Consider the following 27,352-nt stretch of genomic DNA (forward strand, 5'->3'; position numbering starts at 1 on the left):
AGTGAAATTTCATGAGGAGGCTTGCAAGGTATTGATCTACCTGATTGAAATTGCTGAGACACCCATTTCATCGTAGGCCTAGATTTGGGCTTATCATTCAATCATGCCACTCCAATTAAAACAACAAATATTATATCTTGAATGTCACTTTTAGTTCTCGGAGGCGGTAGACGTTCATCAAGTACTTCACTTAGCATAACATTGGTCATAGAAGATGATGAAACCAGATCTACTGGATGTTTTCCCATTAATATTTCCAACGCTACAACTCCGAAACTATACACATCGCACTTTTCTGTCACTGCCATGGTGTAGGCGAGCTATGAGCATGAGAAAAGAAACTTTATCAAAACTATATAACATTAGAATCAATTAAAAGAACAAAAGATTGATGATATATGTAAAGAAGTTGACCTGGAGCAATGTAACCGTAGGTACCGGCAATAAGAGTTTGATTGGAAGAATCAGGGTGAAGTAGCCTAGCTGTCCCAAAATCAGATACAAAGCCCTTCAATTCAGAGTTCAACAGGATGTTGTTGGTTGATAAGTCTCGATGAACAACGGGTGGGTTACACTCGTGATGCATATATGCTAAAGCATATGCTACCCCTTTCACGATCTCAACTCTTGTATTCCAATCCAATTCCGCAGCTTCATCATGCTTCCTCAACACACAAAATAAGCTACCTCTTTCCATGTACTCATATATCAAAAACATGGATCGTTTGTGCAAACAGAACCCATGAAGCTTGACAATGTTCCTATGGCGTATTTGTGTTAGCATCCTGATCTCATTGTTGAAACATCTGTCGAAAATCGGGTCCTCAGCTTCTAACTGACACTGCCATAGCCACCAGTGCCAATGCAATATCTGATGTCAAAATCTTGAGTAGCTTCAATAATGTCTTGAAAAGTGATGTTTCCATCAAAGTTCCATATGGAGAACAAGTCTCCGTCCTTCCTTAACAGGGTCGCCTCGTCTCGAATACTCTTGTTGGCTTTGTGCTTTCGTAGATAAAGGAATATAAATCCAAGAATGAACAAGGAAATGAACATGGCAATGAGTATTAGACGAAAAGCAATTATGTTGATCGTGGCATTTTGAGGATTGGTCAGTGTTGTCCTTTTAATAGACTCTAGCAAGTGCATTAGAAACAAGTAATAAAGTGATAAGTAGAATATCGTCTCCACAGGGATTGATGACCAAATTTTACTAGAAAAACTTTGCAGAACAGAGTGTTCGTGGTGTGTGAATTCTTTATATTGAGAGATATTGTGAATAGGTAACAAAGTCAATGATGTAACTTATAAAAACGATTACTTGATAATGGAAACAAAGTAGAACAGGTTAGACACAGCGGAACAGGCTATTTTAAGTCCCTAAGCATCTTATTTATTCATGAATGAAGTAAAGTGAAGCCAAGGTTTCTGCTTTAATGCTCACTTAAGTCAACTCTCGTGTGTTCTTAAGGTTCTAAGACTTACTACAACCATAAGCGTCCACGATCGAAACAACATTTCAATAAAGAAAACCCTTGATACAACCTCCTAACATTCCTGCTTCGGGGTTGAATGTTTGATAAAAAGTTCCGTGAAGATGAAAGCAGTTCCCTATCATTCATCTAACACTAGCATACATGTATAAGCAATGGAATAAGAAGCTTTATCAAACACATCATAAGTTATCAACGTTCATTCATAAATAGAAAATAGAGAGCTTATATAACCGGCCATAACTGGCCGAACTAGTTCAAAATGACTACTCGCTCATACTACCGAGTGAACAGTCTACCTTGCATCTACATAACTCCATCAATGGAGTCATTATCTTCCTCCAGAGCTCTTCTCTCTACCAAAACGTCTATTTTTAGTTCACAAAAAGGTATATCCTTCCTTTCCTCCCACTACGTCTATTTAAAGGAGAAAAGAACAAAAGGTACCGAAAGTATATGATAAAATATTACAAAACCAAATAAAATGTTCATAGATCCTAGATTACTCGAAGTGGTTAAGATACTTTTGACCCTTGAACACTCAAGGGTCGAACACTCTTGTCATCATGCTTCTTTTAACTGCTCTTTTCCTGCCTTTCCTGCCTGCCGCTCCTGCCGCCTGTCAAGTTGCCATCCGTCATCAGAAACACATCGTTAGTCTGCTGGATCATAGGTTGCTCATCTCCTCATGGTTTGTGCAAAACAGGCTGCTTACAGTCTGTTTGACTTAATCTTTCCCAATCTGCATAAAAACACTTATAAGACCTTTTACGTAATTTAACCCTAAAAACACCCTTAATTCATCATAAATAATATGTTAAATTGTAGTCAAATTCATGCATTTCGAGCTGAAATATTGCATGTTCTTTGGCACTCATTACAAGTACTTACAAACATATTGGCATCTTTGAAAATGGTTGGTCAGAAAAAACCTGATTGGAGCACTTTGGCTGCTGTTCTGCTCGCGCTATGATGCCCACCCGCTTCTCGATCGTGACAATGGCTCAAAACAGCCTGTCATTCCTCTTGAGTGATGCACCTGCGAATGATCTGATCTGCGCATAACCTGAAAAGATATGGTTCCTCCCAAAAATAATATTTGATTTCTACATAGAACTTCTGTTGGTCCCTGGTAATTAGTTCCAAGGGGGGGTTAGGAACTAATATAACTTTTTCTCATTTTAATTAAGCTGACTGGAAGTTATTTTGAGAGTTTATTAACTCAGCTTATGGTCAGCTTGGTGAGATATGTTTGAAGACAGCTTTAGTCAGATGTTGACTAAAGTTGTTTTCTTGTGAGTTGAGAATTGACACTCTTGGAGGTCAGCTTCTAACTCAGCACCACTTACTTACTCAAGATCAGCTTAGGCAATTTATATGCTGAGTAAATAAAGTAAACAACACATGCAATTATAAGAGAGAGTTTAGAGATTACTCAGTATCACTTATCTTGGTTCGGCCTCTCTGCCTACGTCTAGTCCCCAGAGTCCTCCGAGATTTTTGAATCCAATACTGAGCTCTTTAAAGGTAGAGCACAAACCGATTACAAGGCAGTTGAATATGCAAGAGTACCTTCCTCTATTCGTCTACTCAACTCCTACTAAGTGCTACAACCCAGCACCTAGATTTCTCTACCACTGAAATGCTTACAGCCAAGCACTCAGCTTAACACTCTCAATATTCCTATTGATCACAGACTTGTTCTTTTTGAACTAAAGAACACTTTAGATGATTATAAATCAATCTAGCATTTACACATAGAATAGAAAAGTTGGTGTAAGATCTTTTTGTATTTGAGTGCTTTCTAGACTTTCTCTCTTGTATTTTTCTTTCAATGTTTCAGTCATGATCCAAGTTCATCGATTGTCCTTTTATAGAAGGAAATCTGTAGATTTGATCATTTTGAAATGTCTTAGCCGTTAACACCAAAACGGCTCTTTTGGGGAACAATTTCTGGACAGCTTCAGACTGCACCGCCATTCCCTTTCTCTGTTTTCTTCAGGCGTCAGGTTTGTCTTCTAGCGTCTGGTTTGTCTTTTTGTACCAGTTGTCTGTTTCCAATAATCCAACGTCCCATGACTCTTGGAATTAGTCTTTTAGGTGTCTTCGAGGTTCCAATTATTGGTGCCGAAGATTGGCAGACTTTGTCCTTTAGTGAATGGATCCTTTATGCTGTCCTGACCGTCACTCAGAGTCGTTTGTTCTCTTCGAGTATTCAACGTTCATGATGAGTTCCTTCTAGGTCAGCTCCGTTTTATCCGCTTTGAAGAAATCTTCAACTTTAGTCAGCTTCGTTTTGCTTCTGAATTTTACTCCACTCAGCTTCCAGTCTGTCATGCTGAGTTCCGTTCTACTCAGCTTTGCTTGTACTGTCTTTTGTCCTGTCTTTACTTTATATATTTTTGCACTCAATATTTAACAAACATATTAGTACAATTAAATCAAAGCATCTAAATTTAATTGCCTCTTAATCATGGATGATTTTGTCAAATCAAAATCTTGTGGAAAGGTGTTTCAACAAACTCCCCCATTTTGATGTTGGCAAAATACATAATTACGGAACTCAGCTATAAGTTGCCCCATGATTGATATTTTTGAGATGACTCCCCCGTAAGGGTTGCACACATTTTGTCTTTATTCTTAACATTCCAAGATCTAATTTGATTTAGACTTAAGACATTTGTGTATACTGACTCAGTTTTAGTTTTGAGCTTGTTTGGATTTAAGTCAGTTTTGGAAGTATGCTGTCTCTCAGTTTATTTTTAATGTGTTTTGGTGTTAATGCATACTGAGTGTTTTTAACTTCTTGATTTGTTTGTTCAAATTTTATTAGTCAGGTCAGGAAGGAAACTAATACTTGTTATATTGATCTAAGCAACAAGAAGGCATATTGACCGAAACAAAAGAAAACACGTTGACCTAAACAACATTTAAAGACAGGATAATGGGATAAGGTTTTAGACATGACTAAGCAAGTTCTACTTCTTCTTTTTCTGAGCTGAGTGATCAGCGTGAGCAATTCCTTTTCCTTTCTCTTTCTCTTTGCTTCCAGAAGCATAACCTGCAGGCTGAGGCTGAGTTCCTCCTTGAGTCGTCTCCCCCGTTTTGCCATCATCGGGTTTGTAGAGGAAAGTTTCATTCCGTGCTGCGGAGGAGAGATAATGAGAGTAGCGCTGGAGCCTTTTGGTGCTTTCTCCCAAGCCATCAATTACTGGCACACTATCGTCCTGGATATGCCGAGGAACCCGAAGAGAGCTACTGATCATGCTGAGGAGGCATTCATGAGATTTGCTCAGGCAGGTGAGTGAGCCTGTGATCTGTCCAAAAGCTTGATGGAACAGTTTCAGCAGAGCAGAATCATAAAACATGCGCTGGCCATTGTTGATGCGCATTGCCTTCATGATAGCTTGTGAAAAGCTCATGAGATCAGTATTGGAGATGGGATCAACATCCATCTGGGCTCTGTCGATGTTGAGTAGTCTGACTGCTTCACTTAATTGGTCAATAGTACACTGAGAAGAGGAGGATACTAAGTCACGTGTACTGGTCAGCTCAGTATGAAGCTAGGTGAAACATTGTTGAAGTTCAGCAGAGGTGGCAAACTCAGCATTGCCGGGTGGACTTAATTTGGTCAGCTCAGCATTCAATTTGGTAAAACAGTCTTGCAATTCAGCAGACGTAACAGACTCAGGATTGGCAGTTGCTCTAGAGGTGGTCAGTTCCGCTACTAGCTTAACAAAGTAGCTTTGAAGCTCAGTGGAAGTGACATACCCTGGATTGACTTCTGACAGTTGGTGAATTTTGCCTTCAAGCGAATTCATATGGGTGGCCATTGTAAGCACTAGTTCAGTCAGTTTTGCTATTTGCTCTTGATTTGGTTGCTGAGTTTGAACCGCAGTGATAATGCTAACCAGATCCTTTAGTCCTCGAAGTTCATTCAGAAGTTGAGTAATACCTGGCAGGTGGGAGGACTCAGCTTGAGTAGATTGGTGACCATCAGCTTGAGTATTATGGAAATCTTGAAGCAAGGACTGAGCAGAAGCAATGACACATCGGCCAGACTCAGTAGCATTCAAGTATGCAAACTTAGTAGTATTACTCTCAGAGGCTGGTACAGAGTTTGATGGTGGTGGATGAGTTGGTCCTCTGCCAGATTGAGTACCTTGATTGGTACCTGGACTTTGATTGATTGAATGAGCTGAATCATCAACATGTTGTGTTGGGGGTGGAACTTGATTAGATAAGTTAATCTGCTCAGCTTGAAGTGGTGAAGTGGAGACATGAAGTGTGTTACTTTGAGCAGCTTGAATTGGATCTGCAGGGTTTTTGGCTTGTTCCTCATCCTGAGTAACAGAGGCTTGTTTTTCCACTGGATTTTCTGGTGGTGACTCAGTTTCATTGGAGAAGTACTGGAACTGGATTGTAGAGAGGTCAGTTTCAGGCTCATCAATGGGAAAGTCGTCCATGAGATCAATTTGCTTTTGCGCTTTCTTTTTGAGTCTTCGTCGTGTCTCAGCTCTTGGCGATGACTGGTCAGTTCGAATACCTTCACTGGACTCAGTAGCAACTGTCTCCTCTTCTACAGGTTGCTCAAAAGGACCATCAACAGTATTACTTTCTTTCTTTCTCTGCTCAGCATCATCCTGAGATTCTTCAACATTGGGACATTCTTCCTGCTCAATATTAACTTCTTGGTGTTCAACATGTTGCTCAGTCTCTTCCACAGCCTCCTTTTCTTGGTCAGTTCCATGACCTTCAGGTTGAGTAGAGGCTAGTGGGACAGCTTCCACTATCTTTAAGGAGTTACCCTTTTTCCTTTTCTTTAAAGGGGATTCTGGAGTTTCTTCGTCCTCATCCTCAGGTTCTTCTTGCCTCTTTCTTTTCTCAGCTTGTTCCTTAGCCTTGTCAGCTTTAGCTTTTTCCCTTGATGAAAGCCTTACTTTCTTTGGGACAGCATGAATGTCTTTGGAGCAGGTTTCTACAGCCTTCCTCTTCTTCCTTTTCTCAGGCTGAGCTGTCTTAGGTGACTCAGCATGAGCCTCAACATCTTTTGCAGGCTTAGCTTCAGGCTCAATTTCTTGTTGCTCAGCTTCTTCATCTTCCTCAGCATCTCCAGCTCCTTCATATCCCTTCAAGGGTTGATTATACAATAGTCCATCCAGTAGGACTGCAGTGATTTCACTTCCCAATGTGCTTGTTTCATTCACCGTCTCTATTTGCTTGTGCTGTATAATTTTTGTAATGAGTGAGCCCAAGCGGAGTTTCTTACCACTTCGTTGAAACGCTCCAACTAGAAAGACGGGAAGATTGAACGGAGTGCAGGTCAATATGTGCCAGATGAAGCACTGTTCGAAGTTTGATGCGGATGAAGCTGAGCTGAGTTTGGGGAAGATAAAGTTGGTCAGCATGAAGTGGACCATCTTCTGTTCTTTACCCATACAGGTGCTGGGTATTTCACCCTTATGATCTTTGGGTTTACAGAACCCCCTAAGCTTCTCAGTTGTGTCTTTTGGTATTTTCTCCTTTGTCGTTCTAAATTGAATTCCTTCGTCTGGTAAATCTAGCAATGCGGCTAGATAGGCAGGGGTTACGACGATTTTCTGACCTTTAACAGTGGTCTCCAAATAGTCAGAGTCATCTGCATCAACACGTAGATTCGAGTAGAATTCCCGTACTAACCTGGGATAGGTTGTTCCTGAAAGAGAGAAGAGACCTTTCCACTTGTTCTTCTCGATCCATTCACAGAATGGTTTCTCAGATGAGACAAAACTTGGAGAAAACCATCGGCATTTTAAAACCTCCAGATTGTTGACCTTTGAGTGTACCTTGATCATTTTCCTTTCTATTTCCGTCGAAGGACCCGCGTGGTCAGTGGGTTTGAGTTTTAGGGGTTTTGTTTTTTTCGGAAGCCATTTTTGAAGGTTTTTAAGTTCTTAGAGAGAAAGAAGTTTGATTTCGGGAGATTATAGTCGTAAGGAATGAAAAGTGGGGATTCTTCCACTTTTTATATAAATTTACGACGACCCTTAATCATTAACTAGCCGTTTTTACCTAGGGACGTTCAACCGACAAAAATTCTGTCAATTATGACATCTTCGGCGCATGGGATTTGCCATTAATGTGCGTCTTCCCAAGGTGCCAGAGGTTACACGTGTAGGTTCACTTTTCGCGAGTGGGTTTTTACTAGGTTTTGCTAGAATTCGAAGCATCCACGATATTGAGTGCCTAACTTTTGTGAAGATAATTTCTCTATCTCTAATTAACTCAACATATGTTACTCACTCAGCATGTGTATTTACTCAGCATAGAGTGATTACTCAATATGTTTTTCTACTCAGCATAGGATGTTTACTCAGCTTTTATGCCTACTCAGTATCATCACTCAATATATATGTCAATTCAGCATAGGGTGGCTTTTTCATTTTCAAGCTTAGTAAGGAGTAGATATTTTACTCAACATGGCATTTGCACAATTATTCAAAGTTCCACTCATATGACAATTATTCAATACAGATTTAGTTAGGGTGGATTTGACATACCAATTGCTTCCCTTAGTGTGTTGAATTGTTCTCGTGCCAAGGGCTTTGTGAAGATATCTGCAAGCTGATCATTTGTTGGCACATAGGTCAGCTTGATCTCATCTTTTAGTACATGATCTCTGATGAAGTGATGCCTTATGCTAACATGCTTCATCCTGCTGTGTTGGACTGGGTTCTTTGATAGATCAATGGCACTTTTGTTGTCACATTTGATCTCTATTGTCTTTGTTTTGACTCCATAATCCTCAAGCTGTTGCTTTATCCATAGGACTTGTGCTACACAGCTTCCAGCAGCCACGTACTCAGCTTCAGTTGTAGATAGGGCTACAGATGATTGCTTCTTACTGAACCAAGATACTAGACAGCTTCCGAGAAAATGGCATCCTCCTGAAGTACTCTTCCGTTCTAGCTTATCCCGTCCATAGTCAGCATCAGTATATCCAATGAGTGTGAAGTCATTTGAGGTTGGATACCATAGACCTGCATCAACTGAGCTTTGCAAGTATCTAAAAATTCTTTTTACAGCAGTTAGATGAGATTCCCTGGGGTCAGCTTGATATCTAGCACAATAGCATACTGAGTATTGAATATCTGGTCTACTAGCAGTGAGATAGAGTAAAGAACCTATCATACCTCGATAGAGATTACTATCAACTGACTTACTCTTCTCATCCTTGCATAGGACAGTATCAGTACCCATGGGGGTTGATATTGGTTTGCAATCTACCATGCTGAATTTCTTTAACATTTCCTTGGTGTACTTAGCCTGACTTATAAAGATGTCATTCTTACCTTGCTTGATTTGAAGTCCAAAGAAGAAGTTGAGTTCACCCATCATGGACATTTCGAACTCAGTTTGCATTTGTTGGCTAAATTCTTTGCACAAAGATTCGTCAGTAGCACCAAAAATTATATCATCTACATATATCTGTGCAAGTAGGGTATGTTTACCCTTTTTCTTAATAAACAAGGTTGTGTTAGCTTTTCCCCTGACATAGTTCCTGGTCAGCAGGAAGTTGGTCAACCTCTCATACCAAGCTCTTGGAGCTTGCTTTAGGCCGTACATGGCCTTTTTGAGTTTATAAACGTGGTTTGGAAATTTTGGATCTTCAAACCCAGGAGGTTGATTAACATATACCTCTTCGTTTATAAAGCCATTAAGAAATGCACTTTTCACATCCATTTGATATAGTTTAAAATTCATGTAACTAGCATAGGCACACAATATACGTATAGCTTCTAATCTAGCAACAGGAGCAAATGTTTCTCCATAGTCTATACCCTCTTGCTGACTATAGCCTTGGGCTACAAGTCGAGCTTTGTTTCTAATCACATTTCCATGCTCATCTAGCTTATTTCTAAAGACCCACTTGGTTCCTATGGGCTTTTGATTCCTAGGTTTAGGTACTAAATCCCATACCTCATTTCTGGTAAATTGGTCAAGCTCTTCTTGCATAGCATTGATCCAATATTCATCTTGCTCAGCATCAGCAAAGTTCTTTGGCTCATGTATTGAGACGAATGCAACATTGCTGAGGTATTTTCTAAGCTGATCTCTGGTCATTAATTTGTTGTTGGCGGCATCAAGAATGGCTTGTTCTGTATGTCCTCTTGGGATCTTTATTTCCTTGGGCAATGTTGAGTTGTTTGGAAGAGGTGTTTCTACAATCTCTACATGAATAGATTGGTCAGCAAATGATATTTCAATTTCTTGCTTACCTTGGGTCAGCTCCTGTATAGTTGACACAAAGGCTTCTGGTTGATCAGCGGAAGCTGAGCCTGGTTCATCTTCTTCAGGCTGAGCTGACTTACCTGTAGGGTCAGTTTCATCGAACTCAACATGTACAGACTCTTCTACAACCTGAGTTCTTTTGTTAAATACTCTATATGCTTTACTGTTTGTTGAGTACCCTAAAAAGATCGCCTCGTCAGCTTTAGCATCAAATTTAGCAAGGTTGTCTTTTGTATTGAGTATAAAGCATTTACACCCAAAGGCACGAAAGTATCCAATGTTGGGCTTTCGACCTTTCCAAAGTTCATATGGGGTTTTCTTAAGTATAGGTCTAACTAGAGCCCTATTCAGTATGTAACATGCCGTGTGAACAGCTTCTCCCCAGAAGTACTTTGGAAGCCTATTTTCACTCAGCATTGTCCTAGCTATTTCGACAATGGTTCTATTTTTCCTTTCAACGACCCCATTTTGTTGAGGTGTTCTAGGAGCAGAGAAGTTGTGGTCAATACCACTGATTTCACAGAATTCATGAAACTGTTGGTTTTTGAATTCTCCACCATTGTCGCTTCTAATGTGAGCTACTCTTAGGTCTTTGTTATTTTCAAGCTTTTTGATCAATGTGGTAAACATCTCAAAGGTTTCATCCTTGCTACTCAGCAAGATGATCCAAGTGTACCGAGAGAAATCATCTACAATAACCAAAGAAAATTTCTTACCTCCCAAGCTGAGTGGCTGGATAGGTCCGAAAAGATCCAAGTGTAGTAATTCCAATGGTCTTTTGGTTGAGACAATATTTTTGCTATGAAATGATTTTTTAGTTTGTTTGCCTTGCTGACAAGCTTTACACAATTGATCTTTTTCAAACTTTAATTTGGGTAATCCCTCAACTAATTGCTTTCTAGCTAATTTGGCAAGAAGGTCCATGCTGACATGCCCAAGTCTTCTATGCCATAGCCAGGAGTTGTCCTCTTTAGACACTAAGCATATGTTTTTAGAAAACTGTTTTTCTAAGTTTAACATGTATACATTTTCTACACGAGGGGCAGTTAAAATTAACTCATTTGTATTTCCCTCGAGTATTTGACACTTAGTATCATCAAATACAACCCTTCTGTCGCTCTTGCAAAGCTGGGCTACACTCAGTAGATTGTATTTGAGACCTTTAACTAAGGAGACAGACTCAATAGTTGGGTTACCTCCGATAGTACCTGATCCGACTATCTTACCCTTCTTGTTGTCTCCAAAGCTTACACTTCCACCTCGTTTAAGCTCTAGTGTGATGAACTGAGTTTCATCACCTGTCATATGCCTTGAGCATGCGCTGTCTATATACCATAGTTTTGACTTCTCCACGCATGTCAAGCTGACCTGCATTTTAAACTATTCATTTTTAGGTACCCAATTCCTTTTGGGTCCTTTCTTGTTAGTGTAAACAGGTGCAAAGTCATATTTTAACTTGTGACGACATACTTTTATGGTGTGGCCTGGCTTACCACAGAAATCACAAAAAGGTACCCTTTGTGGGTTGAACTGAGTATGGTCAACATTATTGTGTTGGGCATGCCAACATACTTTTGTGGTATGCTCTTTTCTTCCGCAGAAGTCACATTGGACAGTCCGCCTGTTATGCCAACACATATCCTTTGTGTGTCCCTTTTTTCCACAACACTCACATTGAGTGAATTGCTTATGCTGACTAGTATTTGCGTACTCAGCATGGGGTTTATTTCTATTTGAGCCCTTCCCTTGACTCTGTAACATTGTGATATCCTTTCTAAGTTTCTTTGACTCAGATTGAACCTCCATGACAAACTTATGTAAGATTTTCATGTTGGTATGCAAGTCAGAGTTGTCCTGGAGAAGATATCGGAGGTCACTCAGCTTGACCTCTTCAATCTCATCACAGCGCCTGCTGAGTGCCTTAATCTTTTTGTTACACTTCTTAGTTAGTGTATATAAGTCACTCAGGGCATTTACCATTTCTTTTTTAAGCAAAAGTAAGGATGTTACCTCATTGTTGTGATTCTCCTGGTCAGTTTCATCAGAAAGGTCAGCATGTTCAGATTGGGATTGGTCAGTTCCATCATCTTCCATAAAACATATGTTGGCTGTTTCATTTTGCTCAGCTTCAGATGATGTTGACTCATCACTGTCATTCCATGTGGCTACTATAGCCTTTTTGCTTCCCTTCTTCTCTTTCTTGAGGTTGGGACAGCTTGACTTGATGTGCCCGGTTTGATGACACTCAAAACATGTGACAGACTTTGAGTTGTCCTTCTTGTACTTGTCACTTGACTCAGCTTTGTACTTATCATTTCTCTTAAATGATCTTTTGCCGTTTCTATCATTTCTTCTTAACAGCTTTTTCATCTTTCTGGTGAACATGGCCAGTTCCTCATCATCAGTTGACTCTGCTTCAGTTGAGTCAGCTTCCATGACAAGGGATTTTTGTTTCTTATCTTCTGATTTTTCTTTCTCTTTGGCTTCAAAGTTTTTCATAGAGATTTCATGGGTCAGCAGGGATCCAATCAGCTCATCATATTTGTAGGTAGTCAAGTCTTGGGCTTCTTCTACGGCTGTTTTCTTTGCTTGCCAGCTCTTGGGCAGACTTCTCAGAATTTTCTTCACCTGTTCTTCTTCAGTGAAGTTCTTTCCAAGCATTTTTAGCTCATTTATAATGTTTGTGAACCTTGCGTTCATTTCTGAGATGTCTTCATTCTCCTTCATCTCAAACAGTTCGTAGAGTCTTATATGTTGATTGACTTTAGACTCCTTAACTTTGCTTGTGCCTTCATAGGTTACTTCAAGCTTCTTCCAAATCTCCTGTGCTGACTCGCAACCTGAAATCTTATTATATTCTGCAGCATCTAATGCACAGTGAAGCATGTTTATAGCCGAAGCATTATTTTGTAATTTTCTGAGGTCATCCTCTATCCACTCAGCCTCACTTTTAACAATTTTCTCATCGTTAACAGTTTTGTATGGCACATGTGGACCTTGAACAATTGCAAGCCATGCACTCATGTTTGTGGCTTGAATCAAGTTTTTCATCCTATTCTTCCAGAATGTATAATTTGACCCAAAGAATAGGGGAGGTCTAGTGATTGATAGTCCCTCAGGGAGTATCTGTGTTGTTTGGTTTCCTGGAAGGAACCGAGTGCTATTCTCACCCATTTTTAGGGATCAGCTCAAGATTGTTAAATCTTTGAGTAGTGAGCTTAGGCTCTGATACCACTTGTTGGTCCCTGGTAATTAGTTCCAAGGGGGGGGGGGTTAGGAACTAATATAACTTTTTCTCATTTTAATTAAGCTGACTGGAAGTTATTTTGAGAGTTTATTAACTCAGCTTATGGTCATCTTGGTGAGATATGTTTGAAGATAGCTTTAGTCAGATGTTGACTAAAGTTGTTTTCTTGTGAGTTGAGAATTGACACTCTTGGAGGTCACCTTCTAACTCAGCACCACTTACTTACTCAAGATCAGCTTAGGCAATTTATATGCTGAGTAAATAAAGTAAACAACACATGCAATTATAAGAGAGAGTTTAGAGATTACTCAGTATCACTTATCCTGGTTCGGCCTCTCTGCCTACGTCCAGTCCCCAGAGTCCTCTGGGATTTTTGAATCCAATACTGAGCTCTTTAAAGGTAGAGCACAAACCGATTACAAGGCAGTTGAATATGCAAGAGTACATTCCTCTATTCGTCTACTCAACTCCTACTAAGTGCTACAACCCAGCACCTAGATTTCTCTACCACTGAAATGCTTACAGCCAAGCACTCAGCTTAACACTCTCAATATTCCTATTGATCACAGACTTGTTCTTTTTGAACTAAAGAACACTTTAGATGATTACAAATCAATCTAGCATTTACACATAGAATAGAAAAGTTGGTGTAAGATCTTTTTGTATTTGAGTGCTTTCTAGACTTTCTCTCTTGTATTTTTCTTTCAATGTTTCAGTCATGATCCAAGTTCATCGATTGTCCTTTTATAGAAGGAAATCTGTAGATTTGATCGTTTTGAAATGTCTTAGCCGTTAACACCAAAACGGCTCTTTTGGGGAACAATTTCTGGACAGCTTCAGACTGCACCGCCATTCCCTTTCTCTGTTTTCTTCAGGCGTCAGGTTTGTCTTCTAGCGTCTGGTTTGTCTTTTTGTACCAGTTGTCTGTTTCCAATAATCCAACGTCCCATGACTCTTGGAATTAGTCTTTTAGGTGTCTTCGAGGTTCCAATTATTGGTGCCGAAGATTGGCAGACTTTGTCCTTTAGTGAACGGATCCTTTATGCTGTCCTGACCGTCACTCATCTTCGTTTGTTCTCTTTGAGTATTCAACGTTCATGCTGAGTTCCTTCTAGGTCAGCTCCGTTTTATCCGCTTTGAAGAAATCTTCAACTTTAGTCAGCTTCGTTTTGCTTCTGAATTTTACTCCACTCAGCTTCTAGTCTGTCATGCTGAGTTCCGTTCTACTCAGCTTTGCTTGTACCGTCTTTTGTCTTGTCTTTACTTTATATATTTTTGCACTCAATATTTAACAAACATATTAGTATAATTAAATCAAAGCATTTAAATTTAATTGCCTCTTAATCATGGATGATTTTGTCAAATCAAAATCTTGTGGAAAGGTGTTTCAACAACTTCTTCCTTTGGTTAGTGGACAAGTTATGAGGTTTAATTGAACTAGCAAGGAAATTCGCAATGTCACCAAACCACGGAGTAAGCTGTAGAGAATACAAACGCTCATCTGGAAAAATCTCTGCGATTTCTGGTTGTTCCTGGCTGTTCTTATGAGAAATTTTGGACAAATGATCAGCAGCTACATTTTCTGTCCCCTTCTTGTCCTTGATCTCGAGGTCAAATTCTTGGAGTAAGAGTAACCACCGTATCAGCCTCGGCTTTGCATCTTTCTTTGCAAATAGGTAGCGTAATGCAGCATGGTCTGTGTAGACAACTACCTTTGACAAAACCAAGTATGGACGGAATTTGTCAAAAGCATACACCACTGCAAGAAGCTCCTTTTCTGTTGTGGTATAGTTCTGATGAGCCTCGTTTAATGTTTTGCTTGCATAATAGACAGGTCGGAACTTCTTCTCAATCCTTTGCCCAAGTACAGCAACTACACATGTATCGCTAGCATCACACATCATCTCAAACGGCTGTTCCCAGTTGGGTCCTGCTAGTATAGGTGAGTTGATCAGCTTGCCCTTCAATAGCTCAAATGCTTTGACACAGCTTATGTCAAATGAGAAGTCCACATCTTTATGTAGCAAAGCTGACAAAGGTAACACGATTTTTGAGAAATCCTTTATAAACCTTCGGTCGAACCCCGCGTGTCTAAGGAAACTTCTCACATCTTTGACATTAGTTGGAACAGCAAGTTTCTCTATCACTTCCACCTTGGCCTTGTCCACTTCCATCCCCTTTTCAGAGATTTGATGCCCGAGAACGATGCTGCCAGTAACCATGAAGTGACATTTCTCCCAATTTAGGACTAAATTGGTCTCCCTACATCGCACGAGCACATCCTCCAAGTTGTTCAGATAGCTTCCAAATGAGTTTCCATAGACGGAGAAATCGTCCATGAAGATTTCCACAGTCTGTTCCACCATATCGTGAAATATTGACATCATGCACCTCTGAAACGTGGCTGGGGCATTGCATAATCCGAACGGCATCCGTCTGTAAGTATAATTCCCATAGGGTCAGGTGAAAGTTGTTTTCTCTTGATCTTCACAATGGATAGCAATCTGATTGTGCCCCGAATATCCATCAAGGAAACAGTAAAATGCATGCTTTGCCAAACGTTCTAGCATCTGATCAATGAAGGGTAAAGGGAAGTGGTCTTTCCTCGTTGCCTCATTGAGCTTTCGGTAGTCCACACATACTCACCATCTTGTTATGGTTCTTGTGGGAACCAACTCATTTTTTTGATTGAGAACCACTGTGGTACCTCCTTTCTTTGGCACAACATGAACATGGCTAGTCCAGACACTGTCAGAGATGGGATAAATGATTCCTGCATCCAACAACTTGATCACTTCTTTCCTTACAACCTCCTTCATGTGGGGGTTCAGTCTGCGCTGTGGTTGGATAGACGGCTTGTGATCTTTCTCCATCAGAATTCTATGAACACATACTGCTGAACTAATACCCTTGATATCATCAATTTTCCACGCAATAGCATCGTTGTTTCTTCGCAATACCTCCATGAGTTGAGCTTTCTGATCAGGGGTTAGTTTTGAAGATATAATCACCGGGCTTCCGCTAGGTGGTTCAAGAAACGCATACTCTAGGTGTGATGGCAAAGGTTTTAGTTCAGGTTTAGTCAATGGCACAGTGGGTATTTCAGGTGGTTCTTGATGAGTAGGAACAGTGGGATCCGGAGGAAGTGTTGACAAGTTGGTTTCAATGGAACAGCCTGTTCCTTCATATAAATTCACTTATTCTCCCAAAAGAGCCTGCAGAGTGTCCTGTCCCTGTCCCTGCGAAGTAGAAAGACTTTGGAAATCATCTAAGAAATAACAGGTATCATCACTAGTGTTAGCTCGTCTCATAGCCTCATTCATCTTGAAAATGATTTCCTCCCCATTAATTCGCAAAAATAATTGTCCTTCTCCTACATCAATCAATGCTTTGCCCGTTGCTAAGAACGGTCTACCCAAGATAATAGGAACATGCAAGTCCTTGTCTATGTCCATTATGATAAAATCAACAGGCAGTATGAATTTTCCTACCAATACATCTTCCACGACTCCCCTCGGGTAACATACAGACCTATCAGCCAACTGAATGGACATTCTAGTTGGTTGTGGTTCTCCTAACCCTAGCTTAGCATACACAGAATATGACATTAGGTTTATACTTGCTCCTAGGTCATATAATGCATTTTCAATATTTAACTTGCCAATTGAGCATGGAATCGAAAAACTCCCTGGATCCTTCAGCTTTTTTGGAAGCTGCTGCTTGTTCTGGAGTATTGAGGAGCAGTCCCTGTTCAGTTGGATCATCGAGATATTTTCCAACTTCTTCTTGTTGGACAAGATATCTTTTAAGAATTTTGCATATGTTGGCATCTGGGTAAGTGCTTCCACGAAGGGGATGTTGATATGCAACTTCCTCAAGGTGTCTAGCACTTTTGAATTTTGCTCTTTAAGCTTCTTGTTTATCAGCCTCGCCGGATAAGGCACAAGTGGTTGATGCGCCTCACGACGTTCGGTACCGCAAGGCTCACTAAGGGATAAGTGTACCCCGTCGTTATCATGTAATAAAATCTGGAAAGTCCAAGTATCGAATCCACAAGATTTATTTCTGCAAGCATCGAGCTACTTGGTCTCAGGTGTTATCTAGGCTGTGTGGGTTTTTGAGGTTGTTTTGATTAAGTTAATCTACTCCTAGTTGAATTACTCTACTCCTAGCTAAGTTATTCTACGCCTAGTTAAGTTATTCTACTCCTAATTAAGTTATTCTACTCCTAATTAAGTTAAACTACTCCTAGGTGAATTACTCTACTCCTTGCTAAGTTATTCTAAACCTAATTAAGTTATTCTACTCCTAATTAAGTTATTCCACTCCTAGATGATTTACTCTACTCCTAGCTAAGTTATTCTAAACCTAATTAAGTTATTCTACTCCTAATTAAGTTATTCTACTCCTAGATGATCTTTTACCAATGTAATTACCCGAAGGGACATGAGGTGATATGATAATAATGAGAATAGATTGTTTAGACAACGGAATTAAAACCTAATCTAAGTCACTTGTGTCCGAGGCGATTAACCCTACCTATCCTCTGAGGTCCATAGTTCGTGATTCCATTGTAAAGCCGAGACTAGCTCTAAGGCTCAGCAATTTGGGCTTAATCTTCTATAGGGTCGTCAATCCTATAGGCACTGACTAGGTCAGATTCAGCTCGCAATATGTGCCAACTTAATTTTGGGATTATCGAATGAGTTAAACCAATCAGACAAAGCGTAAGACAAAGATTTAAGCAATAGAACAATTGAATAAATGTTGTCCTCAAATGAGACTCTAGCAAGTGCACTAGATACAAGTAATAAAGTGATAAGTGAGTATCGTCTCCACAGGGATTGTGATACAAATAAATAATGGAAATCGTTGCTAAACAGTGTGTGTTATAAAAGTGCCTTCCTTTATGGTTGTTTGTTTGATATTGGTTGTTTAATGACTCAGACAGAATACTCAATCAAGGAAATAAGGTTACTTTTCAAAGATTAAGGGAAGAGAACAGGCTTTACATGACCGAACACGGCGTGTTACATCTTACAACATTCGATGAATAAAAGATAATGCCAACGAAGCCAAAGTATCAGTTTTCGAGTGAGTTTGAGTCAACTGTCGTGTGTTCTCAAACTCCTAAGATTTACTAACACCTTTAGCGTCCTAAAGATACGTTCTTTCTAGCATTAAGAACAAAACTGCATTCTAGATGAGAAAACCCTCGACACAACCTTCTAACTTGTCAGCTTCGAAGTTGGGAGATCAATAGAGATATCGGTGAAGATGAAAGCAGTGTCCTAACATTCATCTAACACATACATACATGCTTACGCAAGAAAGTTAAATCCTCATTGATCACAACATTGGCAAAATACTAAATATCATTAAAACGTTGTAAAACTTACATCACCGGGCCGGCCATGCCGTGCCCGTTCAAAATGTCTACTCACTCATATCGAGCAGTGAGCAGAGGAAGGTTGTTGTTACAGCTTGAGACTCCATGAGAGCTCTCTTCTCCTTCTATTCTACTTGTTAAAAAAACTAAGAAAATATCCGATATCTAAAACCTTCTCTGCTTTTCCTATTTAAAGGGAAAAGACCGAGACTATCCAAAATTGGTACAATTTTCGTACCCTTTTACAAACAAAGTCAACTACTTACTACAATTAAAATAAACTAGAAAATGATTAACTTTTAGATTAACCCTTGAACACTCAAGGGGGTGAGACTTCAAATCATCATGCTACTTTGGGCAATCCCATCGCCACCCACTTTCACCTGCCCCTCCTGCCGCTTTCCTTTCACTACCACCAATGATCTGTCGCTGTCCGTCATTGGATAATCCGACGTTTAACCGCTGGACACAAGTAAGGCTCCACTCCTCATTGGCATTAACGAAACAAGCTGTTTCCAGCGAGTTTAGCATTTTTCTTTGCTTATCTGCAGAAGGACATTAATTAGCCCTTATTCCTTACAAAATGATATAAAATTACCCGAATTCCCTTATAAATTATCTGTTAATCTTAGTCAATTTCATGCCTAACAATAAACAAAACTATAACATATATTAAAGATGAAAAGTATTGTCACGAAGATACAATGAGCCTAGGATTCATAACATGGATCAGAGGCTAGACGGAATATAAAAGAAGAAAAATCCCTTTCAGGGAACCTGTCTACCAATGCAGGCGTCTTCCTAGGACTTAAGGATGGAACTTGAGCAATCCTCGATGAACGGAGCTTCGGAGGTATCTTCAATGGAGGTTGAAGGAGATGGAGGAGGTGGAGATGATTTCTCAAGGTGGAAGCTTAGGTTTTTACAAAGATAAAAGATATCAATAATTCCTAACAAATGGAACTATTTATAATGAAAAACTAAAACCTATTCCTAATGGAAAACTAATTAATAAAACCTATTCCTAATAAAAGACTAATTAATAAAAAGCTTTCCTAATGAAAGACTAATTAATAAAAAGCTATTCTAATGAAAAAATAACTCTTCAAATATTATCTAATTAGTTTATCTTTGGGGATAACAAATCTAATTATTTAAATACAAAAAGTCCAAAGATAATCCCTAAAAATCTGCCAAAATATTCTGCATGACTTTTATTTGCATTTGATGTGCCGAGTGGGTCCTTGAAACAATCTCCACCTTTATCTCTAAAAATCTGCACATAATCTCATAAAATATTATTTAATTACCAAGTCAAATTTGATTTATTTTTTGTAGGTTAATTTCTTAATTTTGGGTACAGATAAAGCTCAAAATAACATATAGAGATTAATTTATTAAAAGTGACAAAATACTTGACAAAAGTTAGGAATATTTAATAAAAAGCTAAAAAGTAATTTAAAAACCTAAAATTGACAAAACAATAATAACTTGCTATTAAAGTAAATAAAAAGAAAATAAAAGATACAAAATAGTCCCTAAAACCGTACTAAAAGATAGGAGTTTTTGACCTCTATCAGTGGTACGTAGGGAGGGGGTGGTTTGTACCTCTTCCCTTGTTCCTCCTGGTCTCGATCAGCGGTCAATTCCACCACGGATGGCTCTTCCTGGCTAGGAACAGCTTGTTCCTTCTCTTCTTCAGTGTTTTGAGAAGTACCTACACACTTAGCACTTTTATCAGTCGACAAAGGAGGGTGAGTTTCCTTACCAGACCGCAGAGTGATGGCCATGACATCTCCTTTAGGGTTTGGTTCGGTATTACTTGGCATTATCCCTTTTCCTTTTGATGAAGACGCAACAATTTGATGGACCTGTGTCTCTAAATTTTTGATTGAAGCTTGTGTCTGCTTCATGAATTGCAACATCATGGTCTTCATGTCCTGTTCTACATCTTCCTTTGGTGGAACAGGCTGTTTATAAGGTTGTTGAGGCTGCCTTTGGTAATGTCCTCCTTACTGCTGCTGGTATCTTGGTTGTTCCTGCTGATTTGGCTGTCCAGTCCATCCGAAGTTCGGATGATTTCTTGTAGCAGTGTTGTAGGTATTGGAGTATGGGTTTGGTGGGTTCCTTTGATTATATCCAGCATAATCACATTGTTCCTGCTCACCTTTCCCTTGCTTGACTCCAGGACAGTTGATGTTGAAGTGCGGCCCTCCACAAAAATCACAAACATCATTGAACGACGATTCGCTGTGAATGGATGATACATTTATCTTGCTGAGCTGCCTTGCAAGCTGTTCCACCTAGGTGGTCAGTTTCGACATAACATCATCATTCCCCGCTCTTTTTCCTTCACTCCTAGCTGAGTGCCAGTTATAGCTTGTGCTTACGACTCTCTCAATAAGGTCGTACAAGGCTTGTGGTTCAAGATCTTCGGGGTTACCATTGGCAATAGATTCAATCTGGATTTTATAAATGTTGGTGACTCCATTGTAAAAATTCTGTACTTGCATCCACATGGGGATGCCATGATTCGGTACCCTCCTTAATAACTCTTTGTACCTTTCCCATGCCTCGGCCAAGGATTCATCCTCTTCTTGCACGAAATGAGATACCTCATTTCTGAGTTTGATGGTCTATCTAGGTGGAAAGTATTTCATTAGAAAAGCACTGGCCATCTCTTTCCAAGTGGTAATGGTTCCCGGCTGTAGGTTCTTTGGCCAGTTCGTTGCTTTATCTTTGAGAGAGAAAGGAAACAGCTTTAGCCTTATCACATCATCGGAAACTCCTCGCTTTGATCGAAAAGTGTTGCATAGTGTAATGAACTCTTGGATATGCCCGTTTGGATCTTCCGACTGGTATCCATTGAATTGCACTGCGGCCTGCAACATTTGTATCATACACTTCAAACATGTTGTTCCCTTCGTTAGGCAACACAATGCACGATGAGTGTCCTTCCATGGTCGGTCTGGAATAGTCTCTGATCCTCATAACTGGAGGATTGTTGTTCTCTCCTTCCTCCTCTTGGTTAGGTTGAACTGGTTGTTCTGGTGGTACTTTTCCAGCCATCCTTCTTTCTCTTTGTCGCTCTCTTTGTCTTGCTCGTCGAGCTCCCGCTCGGTTTCATCTACACGTTCTCTCTAACTCAAGATCGATAGGAAAAACTGGTGGTCCAACTCTGCGCATAGACAGTGGGAGCACTACTTCCGGCTGCACTACTTAGCAAACAGATTAAAAATACCTTGTTTCACAGAAATTTTCAGATAAATTTTGTTGCTTTCAATCCCCGGCAACGATGCCAAAAACTTGTTGTCCTTTTAATAGACTCTAGTAAGTGCACTAGAAACAAGTAATAAAGTGATAAGTAGAGTATCGTCTCCACAGGGATTGATGACCAAATTTTACTAGAAAAACTTTGCAGAACAGAGTCTTCGTGGTGTGTGAATTCTTTATATTGAGAGATATTGTGAACAGGTAACAAAGTCAATGATGTAACTTATAAAAACGATTACTAGATAATGGAAACAAAGTAGAACAGGTTAGGCACAGCGGAACAGGCTATTTTAAGTCCCTAAGCATCCTATTTATTCATGAATGAAGTAAAGTGAAGCCAAGGTTTCTGCTTTAATGCTCACTTAAGTCAACTCTCGTGTGTTCTTAAGGTTCTAAAACTTACTACAACCATAAGTGTCCCTAAGGTTGGTTCTTTCTTGCATTACGATCGAAACATCATTTCAATAAAGAAAACCCTTGATACAACCTCCTAACATTCCTGCTTCGGGGTTGAATGTTTGATAAAAAGTTCTGTGAAGATGAAAGAAGTTCCCTATCATTCATCTAACACTAGCATACATGCATAAACAATGGAATAAGAAGCTTTATCAAACACATCATAAGTTATCAACATTCATTCATAAATAGAAAATAGAGAGCTTGCATAACCGGCCCTAACTGGCCGAACCAGTTCAAAATGACTACTCACTCATACTATCGAGTGAACAATCTGCCTTGCATCTACAGAACTCCATCAATGAAGTCATTATCTTCCTCCAGAGCTCTTCTCTCTACCAAAACGTCTATTTTTAGTTCACAAAAAGGTATATCCTTCCTTTCCTCCCACTACGTCGATTTAAAGGAGAAAAGAACAAAAGGTACCGAAAGTATGTGATAAAATATTACAAAACCAAATAAAATGTTCATAGATCCTAGATTACTCGAAGTGGTTAAGATACTTTTGACCCTTAAACACTCAAGGGTCGAACACTCTTGTCATCATGCTTCTTTTAACTGCTCTTTTCCTGCCTTTCCTGCTTGCCGCTCTTGCCGCCTGTCAAGTCGCCATCTGTCATCAGAAAGACAGCGTTAGACCGCTGGATCATAGGCTACTTACAGTCTGTTTGACTTAATCTTTCCCAATCTGCATAAAAACACTTATAAGACCTTCTTTTACGTAATTTAACCCTAAAAACACTCTTAATTCATCATAAATAATATGTTAAATTGTAGTCAAATTCATGCCTAATAGTCAGAGCTTAAACATTTTGGAAATTGATCCTCGAAATGATTATTTTCAAAATTCACATGTCTCCAATATTGATCAGCAAAGCAAGCAAGTGAATTTGGAATTTGGCCTGACAGATTATTATGGCTGATATCCAAGTAATCTAAACGTACTAAATTTCCAATTGAGGAAGGAATCTCACCACTAATTAAATTGCGACTCAGATCTAAATGAATTAGAGACAAAAGGTCTCCAATTCATGAAGGGAAAGATCCAGTGAGACGATTAAGAGACACAACTAAACTTCGGAGACTCATCAAATTTCCAACTTTTGGTGTCATAATTCCGTCCAAGTAGTTGCGAGAAAGGTCCAAGTATTCCAATTGAGTCAAATTAGCAATAGAAAAAGGGATGGAGCTTACCAAAAAATTATTAGAGAGGTCTAGAGTGGATAAGTTGGATAAGAGAGAAATGGAGGAGGGATTGTACCTTCAAATCCATTCATACTGAGGTCTAGGTCCTTTAGATTGGGTAAAAGACCAATCCAAGAAGGTATTTGACCACTCAACTTATTGGAACGAAGAATCAAAGAGTGCAGATAAGTTAGATTCTGTAGAGCTGGAGGGATGGAACCAGTTAGTTGATTATATGAAACATCAAGCATCAAAAGTTGAATAAGTTTGGCTATTTCAAAGGGTAATTCCTTTGTTAGAAGATTATAATCTAAGTGTAGGTATTTGAGGTTTGAAAGCATACCTATTTCAGATGGCATACTCCCACGAAATTGATTATTACTCAGACCCAGATCAATGAGGGATGGAATTAAGGAAGAGAAGTTGAGCTTCTCTATGTTCAATCCTAACGAGTTGCATAGAAAGATTTCGTTGATGAGGCCATCATTATCACAGGTTATGTCATGCCATTGGCAGTGGTCTGAAGTGATGTTCATATAAGAACACCACCATCCAGTTTGGAGCAGAGCATGATGTTGTAAATGGTGAAGGTTGGATGATGCTATTGCTGTTGCTGTTGGGTTAATAAAATGCACACCCACAAACTTAAACATCAAAAGAGGTGGCATTTAGTCTATTGATGCTTAATTACTCTTCCATATCTTTTTGTTCTTTGTTTCTGTCCCAAATTACCACTAAATATGAGTTCTGAGAGGTCTGACAATTGTTATTTATACAAATTTGGATTTATGAATCAACCTTAATAAATTTCTGGTGATTTTCTAAAAGTTTTTGTTGAAATGTGGGTGTGTGTAAACTTTAGCATCCAAAGCAAAAATAGACGATGTTGTTTGTTTCATTACTACTTTGAGTTGGAAATGAAAAACAAAGGAGGGCAAAGTTTGGATATGTTGATACAACATAATTGAATTAATTTGATGAAAATGTGGACATTTCGATATCTTGTTGGCTTGAAACTTCAACTATTAAATGCTTGCTGTAATTCTTCATCTCCATGAGTGAAATTTCATGAGGAGGCTTGCAAGGTATTGATCTTCTACCTGATAGAAATTGCTGAGACACCCATTTCATTGTAGGCCTAGACTTGGGCTTATCATTCAAGCATGCCAATCCAATTAAAACAACAAATGTTATATCTTGAATGTCACTTTTACTTCTTGGAGGCGGTAGACGTTCATCAAGTACTTCACTTAGCATAACATTGGTCATAGAAGATGATGAAACCAGATCTAGTGGATGTTTTCCCATTAATATTTCCAATGCTACAACTCCGAAACTATACACATCGCACTTTTCTGTCACTGCCATGGTGTAGGCGAGCTCTGAGCATGAGAAAAGAAACTTTATCAAAACTATATAACATTAGAATCAATTAAAAGAACAAAAGATTGATGATATATGTAAAGAAGTTGACCTGGAGCAATGTAACCGTAGGTACCGGCAATAAGAGTTTGATTGGAAGAATCAGGGTGAAGTAGCCTAGCTGTCCCAAAATCAGATACAAAGCCCTTCATTTCAGAGTTCAATAGGATGTTATTGGTTGACAAGTCTCGATGAACAATGGGTGGGTTACAATCGTGATGCATATATGCTAAAGCATGTGCTATTGCTTTCACAATCTCAACTCTTGTATTCCATTCCAATTCTGCAGCTTCATCATCCTTCCTCAATACATAAAATAAGCTACCTCTTTCCATGTACTCGTATATCAAAAACATGCATCGTTTGTGCAAACAGAATCCATAAAGCTTGACAATGTTCCTATGCCGTGTTTGTGTTAGCATCTTGATCTCATTGTTGAAAGATCTGTCGAAAATTGGGTCCTCAGCTTCCAATCGATGGAGTTTCTTCAAGGCAACAACTTTGCTGGTAGGAAGTTGAGCTCTGTACACACTACCATAGCCACCAGTGCCAATGCAATATTTGATGTCAAAGTCTTGAGTAGCTTCAATGATGTCTTTAAAAGCTATGTTTCCATCAAAGTTCCATATGGAGAACAAGTCCCCCTCCTTTCTTGACATGGTTGCCTCATCTTGGATACTGTTGTTGGCTTTGTGGTTTCGTAGATAAAGGAATATAAATCCAAGAATAAACAAGGCAATGAACATGGCGATGGGAATACATAGTTTGATGTACAAAATCTTATTAGATGAAAAACAATTGTGTTGATGGCATTTTGAGGGCTGGTTAGAGCTTAAACATTTTGGAAAATGCTCTAAATGATTATCTAGAAGATTCACATATGTCCCATATTGGTCGGCTAAGCAAGAAAGTGAACTTGGAATTTGGCCTGACACGTTATTGTTGCTGATATCTAAGTAATATAATTGTCTTAAATTTGCAATGGAAGAAGGTATAGAACCAGTGATGTGGTTATTATCAAGGTAAAGACCTTCCAAAGATGTCAAATTACTAATTGCAGAAGGTATTGAACCGGTGAGATTATTATGAGACATAAATAAATAACGGAGACAGTTTAATTTTCCAATTTGAGAAGGGATAAAACCAGTGATGTGGTTATACTCAAGGTAAAGGCTTTCCAAATTTGTCAAATTACCAATTGAAAAAGGGATTGGATCGGTGAGATTATTAAAGGAGATATCTAAATCACGAAGACTGTTCAAATTTCCAATTTGGGAAGGGATAAAACCGTTGATTTGGTTATCATTAAGGTAAAGAATTTCTAAATTGATCAAATTACCAATTGAAGAAGGTAATTGATGAGTGAAGTAGTTGGAAGTAAGAACCAAAGATTGAAGATGAGTTAGATTCCCTAAAGCTGGAGGGATGGAACCAGTTAGTTGATTATATGAAACATCAAGCTCCAAAAGTTGAGTAAGTTTGCCAATTTCAAAGGGTAATTCCCCAGTTAGACGACTATGATTTAAGCGTAGGTATTTGAGGTTTGAAAGCATACCTATTTCAGATGGGATGCTCCCACCAAGACTACTATCACCGAGATCTAGCAGGATGAGGGATGGAATTAAGGAAGACAAGTTGAGGTTTGCAATGTTCAATCCTAATGAGTCGCAGTTATACAACCTAAATAGATGGATATGGGTGACGCTGCCATCAGCATCGCAGGTAATTCCATACCATTGGCAGTGGTCTGAAGTAGAGTTGATATAAGAACACCACCATCCTGTTTGGAACAGAGCCTGTCGTTGTAAATCATGAAGGGTTTTTGATGCTAATGCTAATGCTAATGCTAATGCAGTTGTTGGGTTAATAATCACAATAAAAAGAAACAATAAAAGAACAAGTGACATATTTCTTTTCTTTTCTTTTGATTTGGTGGAGTACTCTACCACTTCCACATTTTACTTACTTATTTATAGACTAATCTAATAGACTGCACTTTCTTCCAAGTTTTGTGTTTTCCTTTACAAATATCTGGTTACGAATATTACAATATTAAAGGTTTGTGTCTTTTCAATTATATTGCTAAAACTTTGAGGACCATCAGCATTATTCACCCATCCCTCCGTGTTCGACGATTGTGGTGACAAGATGGTCAACTGGCGTCATTACAAGTTTAAAATAAGGCCCACATTATCTTAATTAGCATCCATAGAAAATAATATATTAATTTTCAAAATAAAATAAATAAAATAAAATAATGTATTAATGGCATTAGACAAGTCTATAACTGGAAAATAGGATGAAAAGGACCTAATCATCAATCTTCTCCAAATTTAAATCAATTGCATTATTTCCTCTTTAATTGTCAATAATAGGGGAAACTAAAAACGTTCCAAAAATAAATAAATAAGTAAATTATATATTCATTTGGAACGATACCCGGAATGGGAGTTACTCGGTTAGAAGTGCCTACCGTATTGCAACCGAGGTCCTTACTGATAATGAGGAGCTTAAGATGGAGGGAAATTGGGAAGTTATTTGGGAGGCAGAAATCCCATTCAAAGTTAGATACTTTTGCTGGCGGTTAATTAGGAAATGTGTTCCAACTCGGGTTCG

General features: G+C 39.0%; 1 protein-coding gene and 1 non-coding gene across 2 annotated transcripts; one reads left to right on the forward strand and one right to left on the reverse strand.

The window, feature by feature from the left end:
- Positions 1-20,923: 20,923 nt before the first annotated feature.
- Positions 20,924-21,030, forward strand: LOC136221065 (small nucleolar RNA R71). The gene has a single exon (XR_010684856.1). It is a non-coding gene; the product is annotated as a small nucleolar RNA R71 (small nucleolar RNA).
- A 3,148-nt stretch (positions 21,031-24,178) lies between these two features.
- Positions 24,179-26,701, reverse strand: LOC136219261 (probable leucine-rich repeat receptor-like protein kinase At1g35710). Its single transcript, XM_066006594.1, has 2 exons — positions 24,789-26,701; positions 24,179-24,696 (listed from the first exon to the last, which is right to left on the reverse strand). The coding sequence occupies exons 1-2, from the start codon at positions 26,641-26,643 to the stop codon at positions 24,284-24,286; spliced, it is 2,268 nt and encodes a 755-aa protein (XP_065862666.1). The 5' UTR covers positions 26,644-26,701; the 3' UTR covers positions 24,179-24,283.
- Between the last annotated feature and the right edge of the window lie 651 nt (positions 26,702-27,352).

Source organism: Euphorbia lathyris, chromosome 2 (assembly GCF_963576675.1).
Source record: "Euphorbia lathyris chromosome 2, ddEupLath1.1, whole genome shotgun sequence".
NCBI lineage: Eukaryota > Viridiplantae > Streptophyta > Magnoliopsida > Malpighiales > Euphorbiaceae > Euphorbia > Euphorbia lathyris.

Coding starts and splice junctions, on each gene's coding strand:
- LOC136219261 (XM_066006594.1), bottom strand. CDS start 26,643: ATGTCACTTGTTCTTTTATTGTTTCTTTTTATTGTGATTATTAACCCA. Junction 24,697..24,788: donor CTACGGTTACATTGCTCCAG/GTCAACTTCTTT, acceptor TCTCATGCTCAG/AGCTCGCCTACACCATGGCA.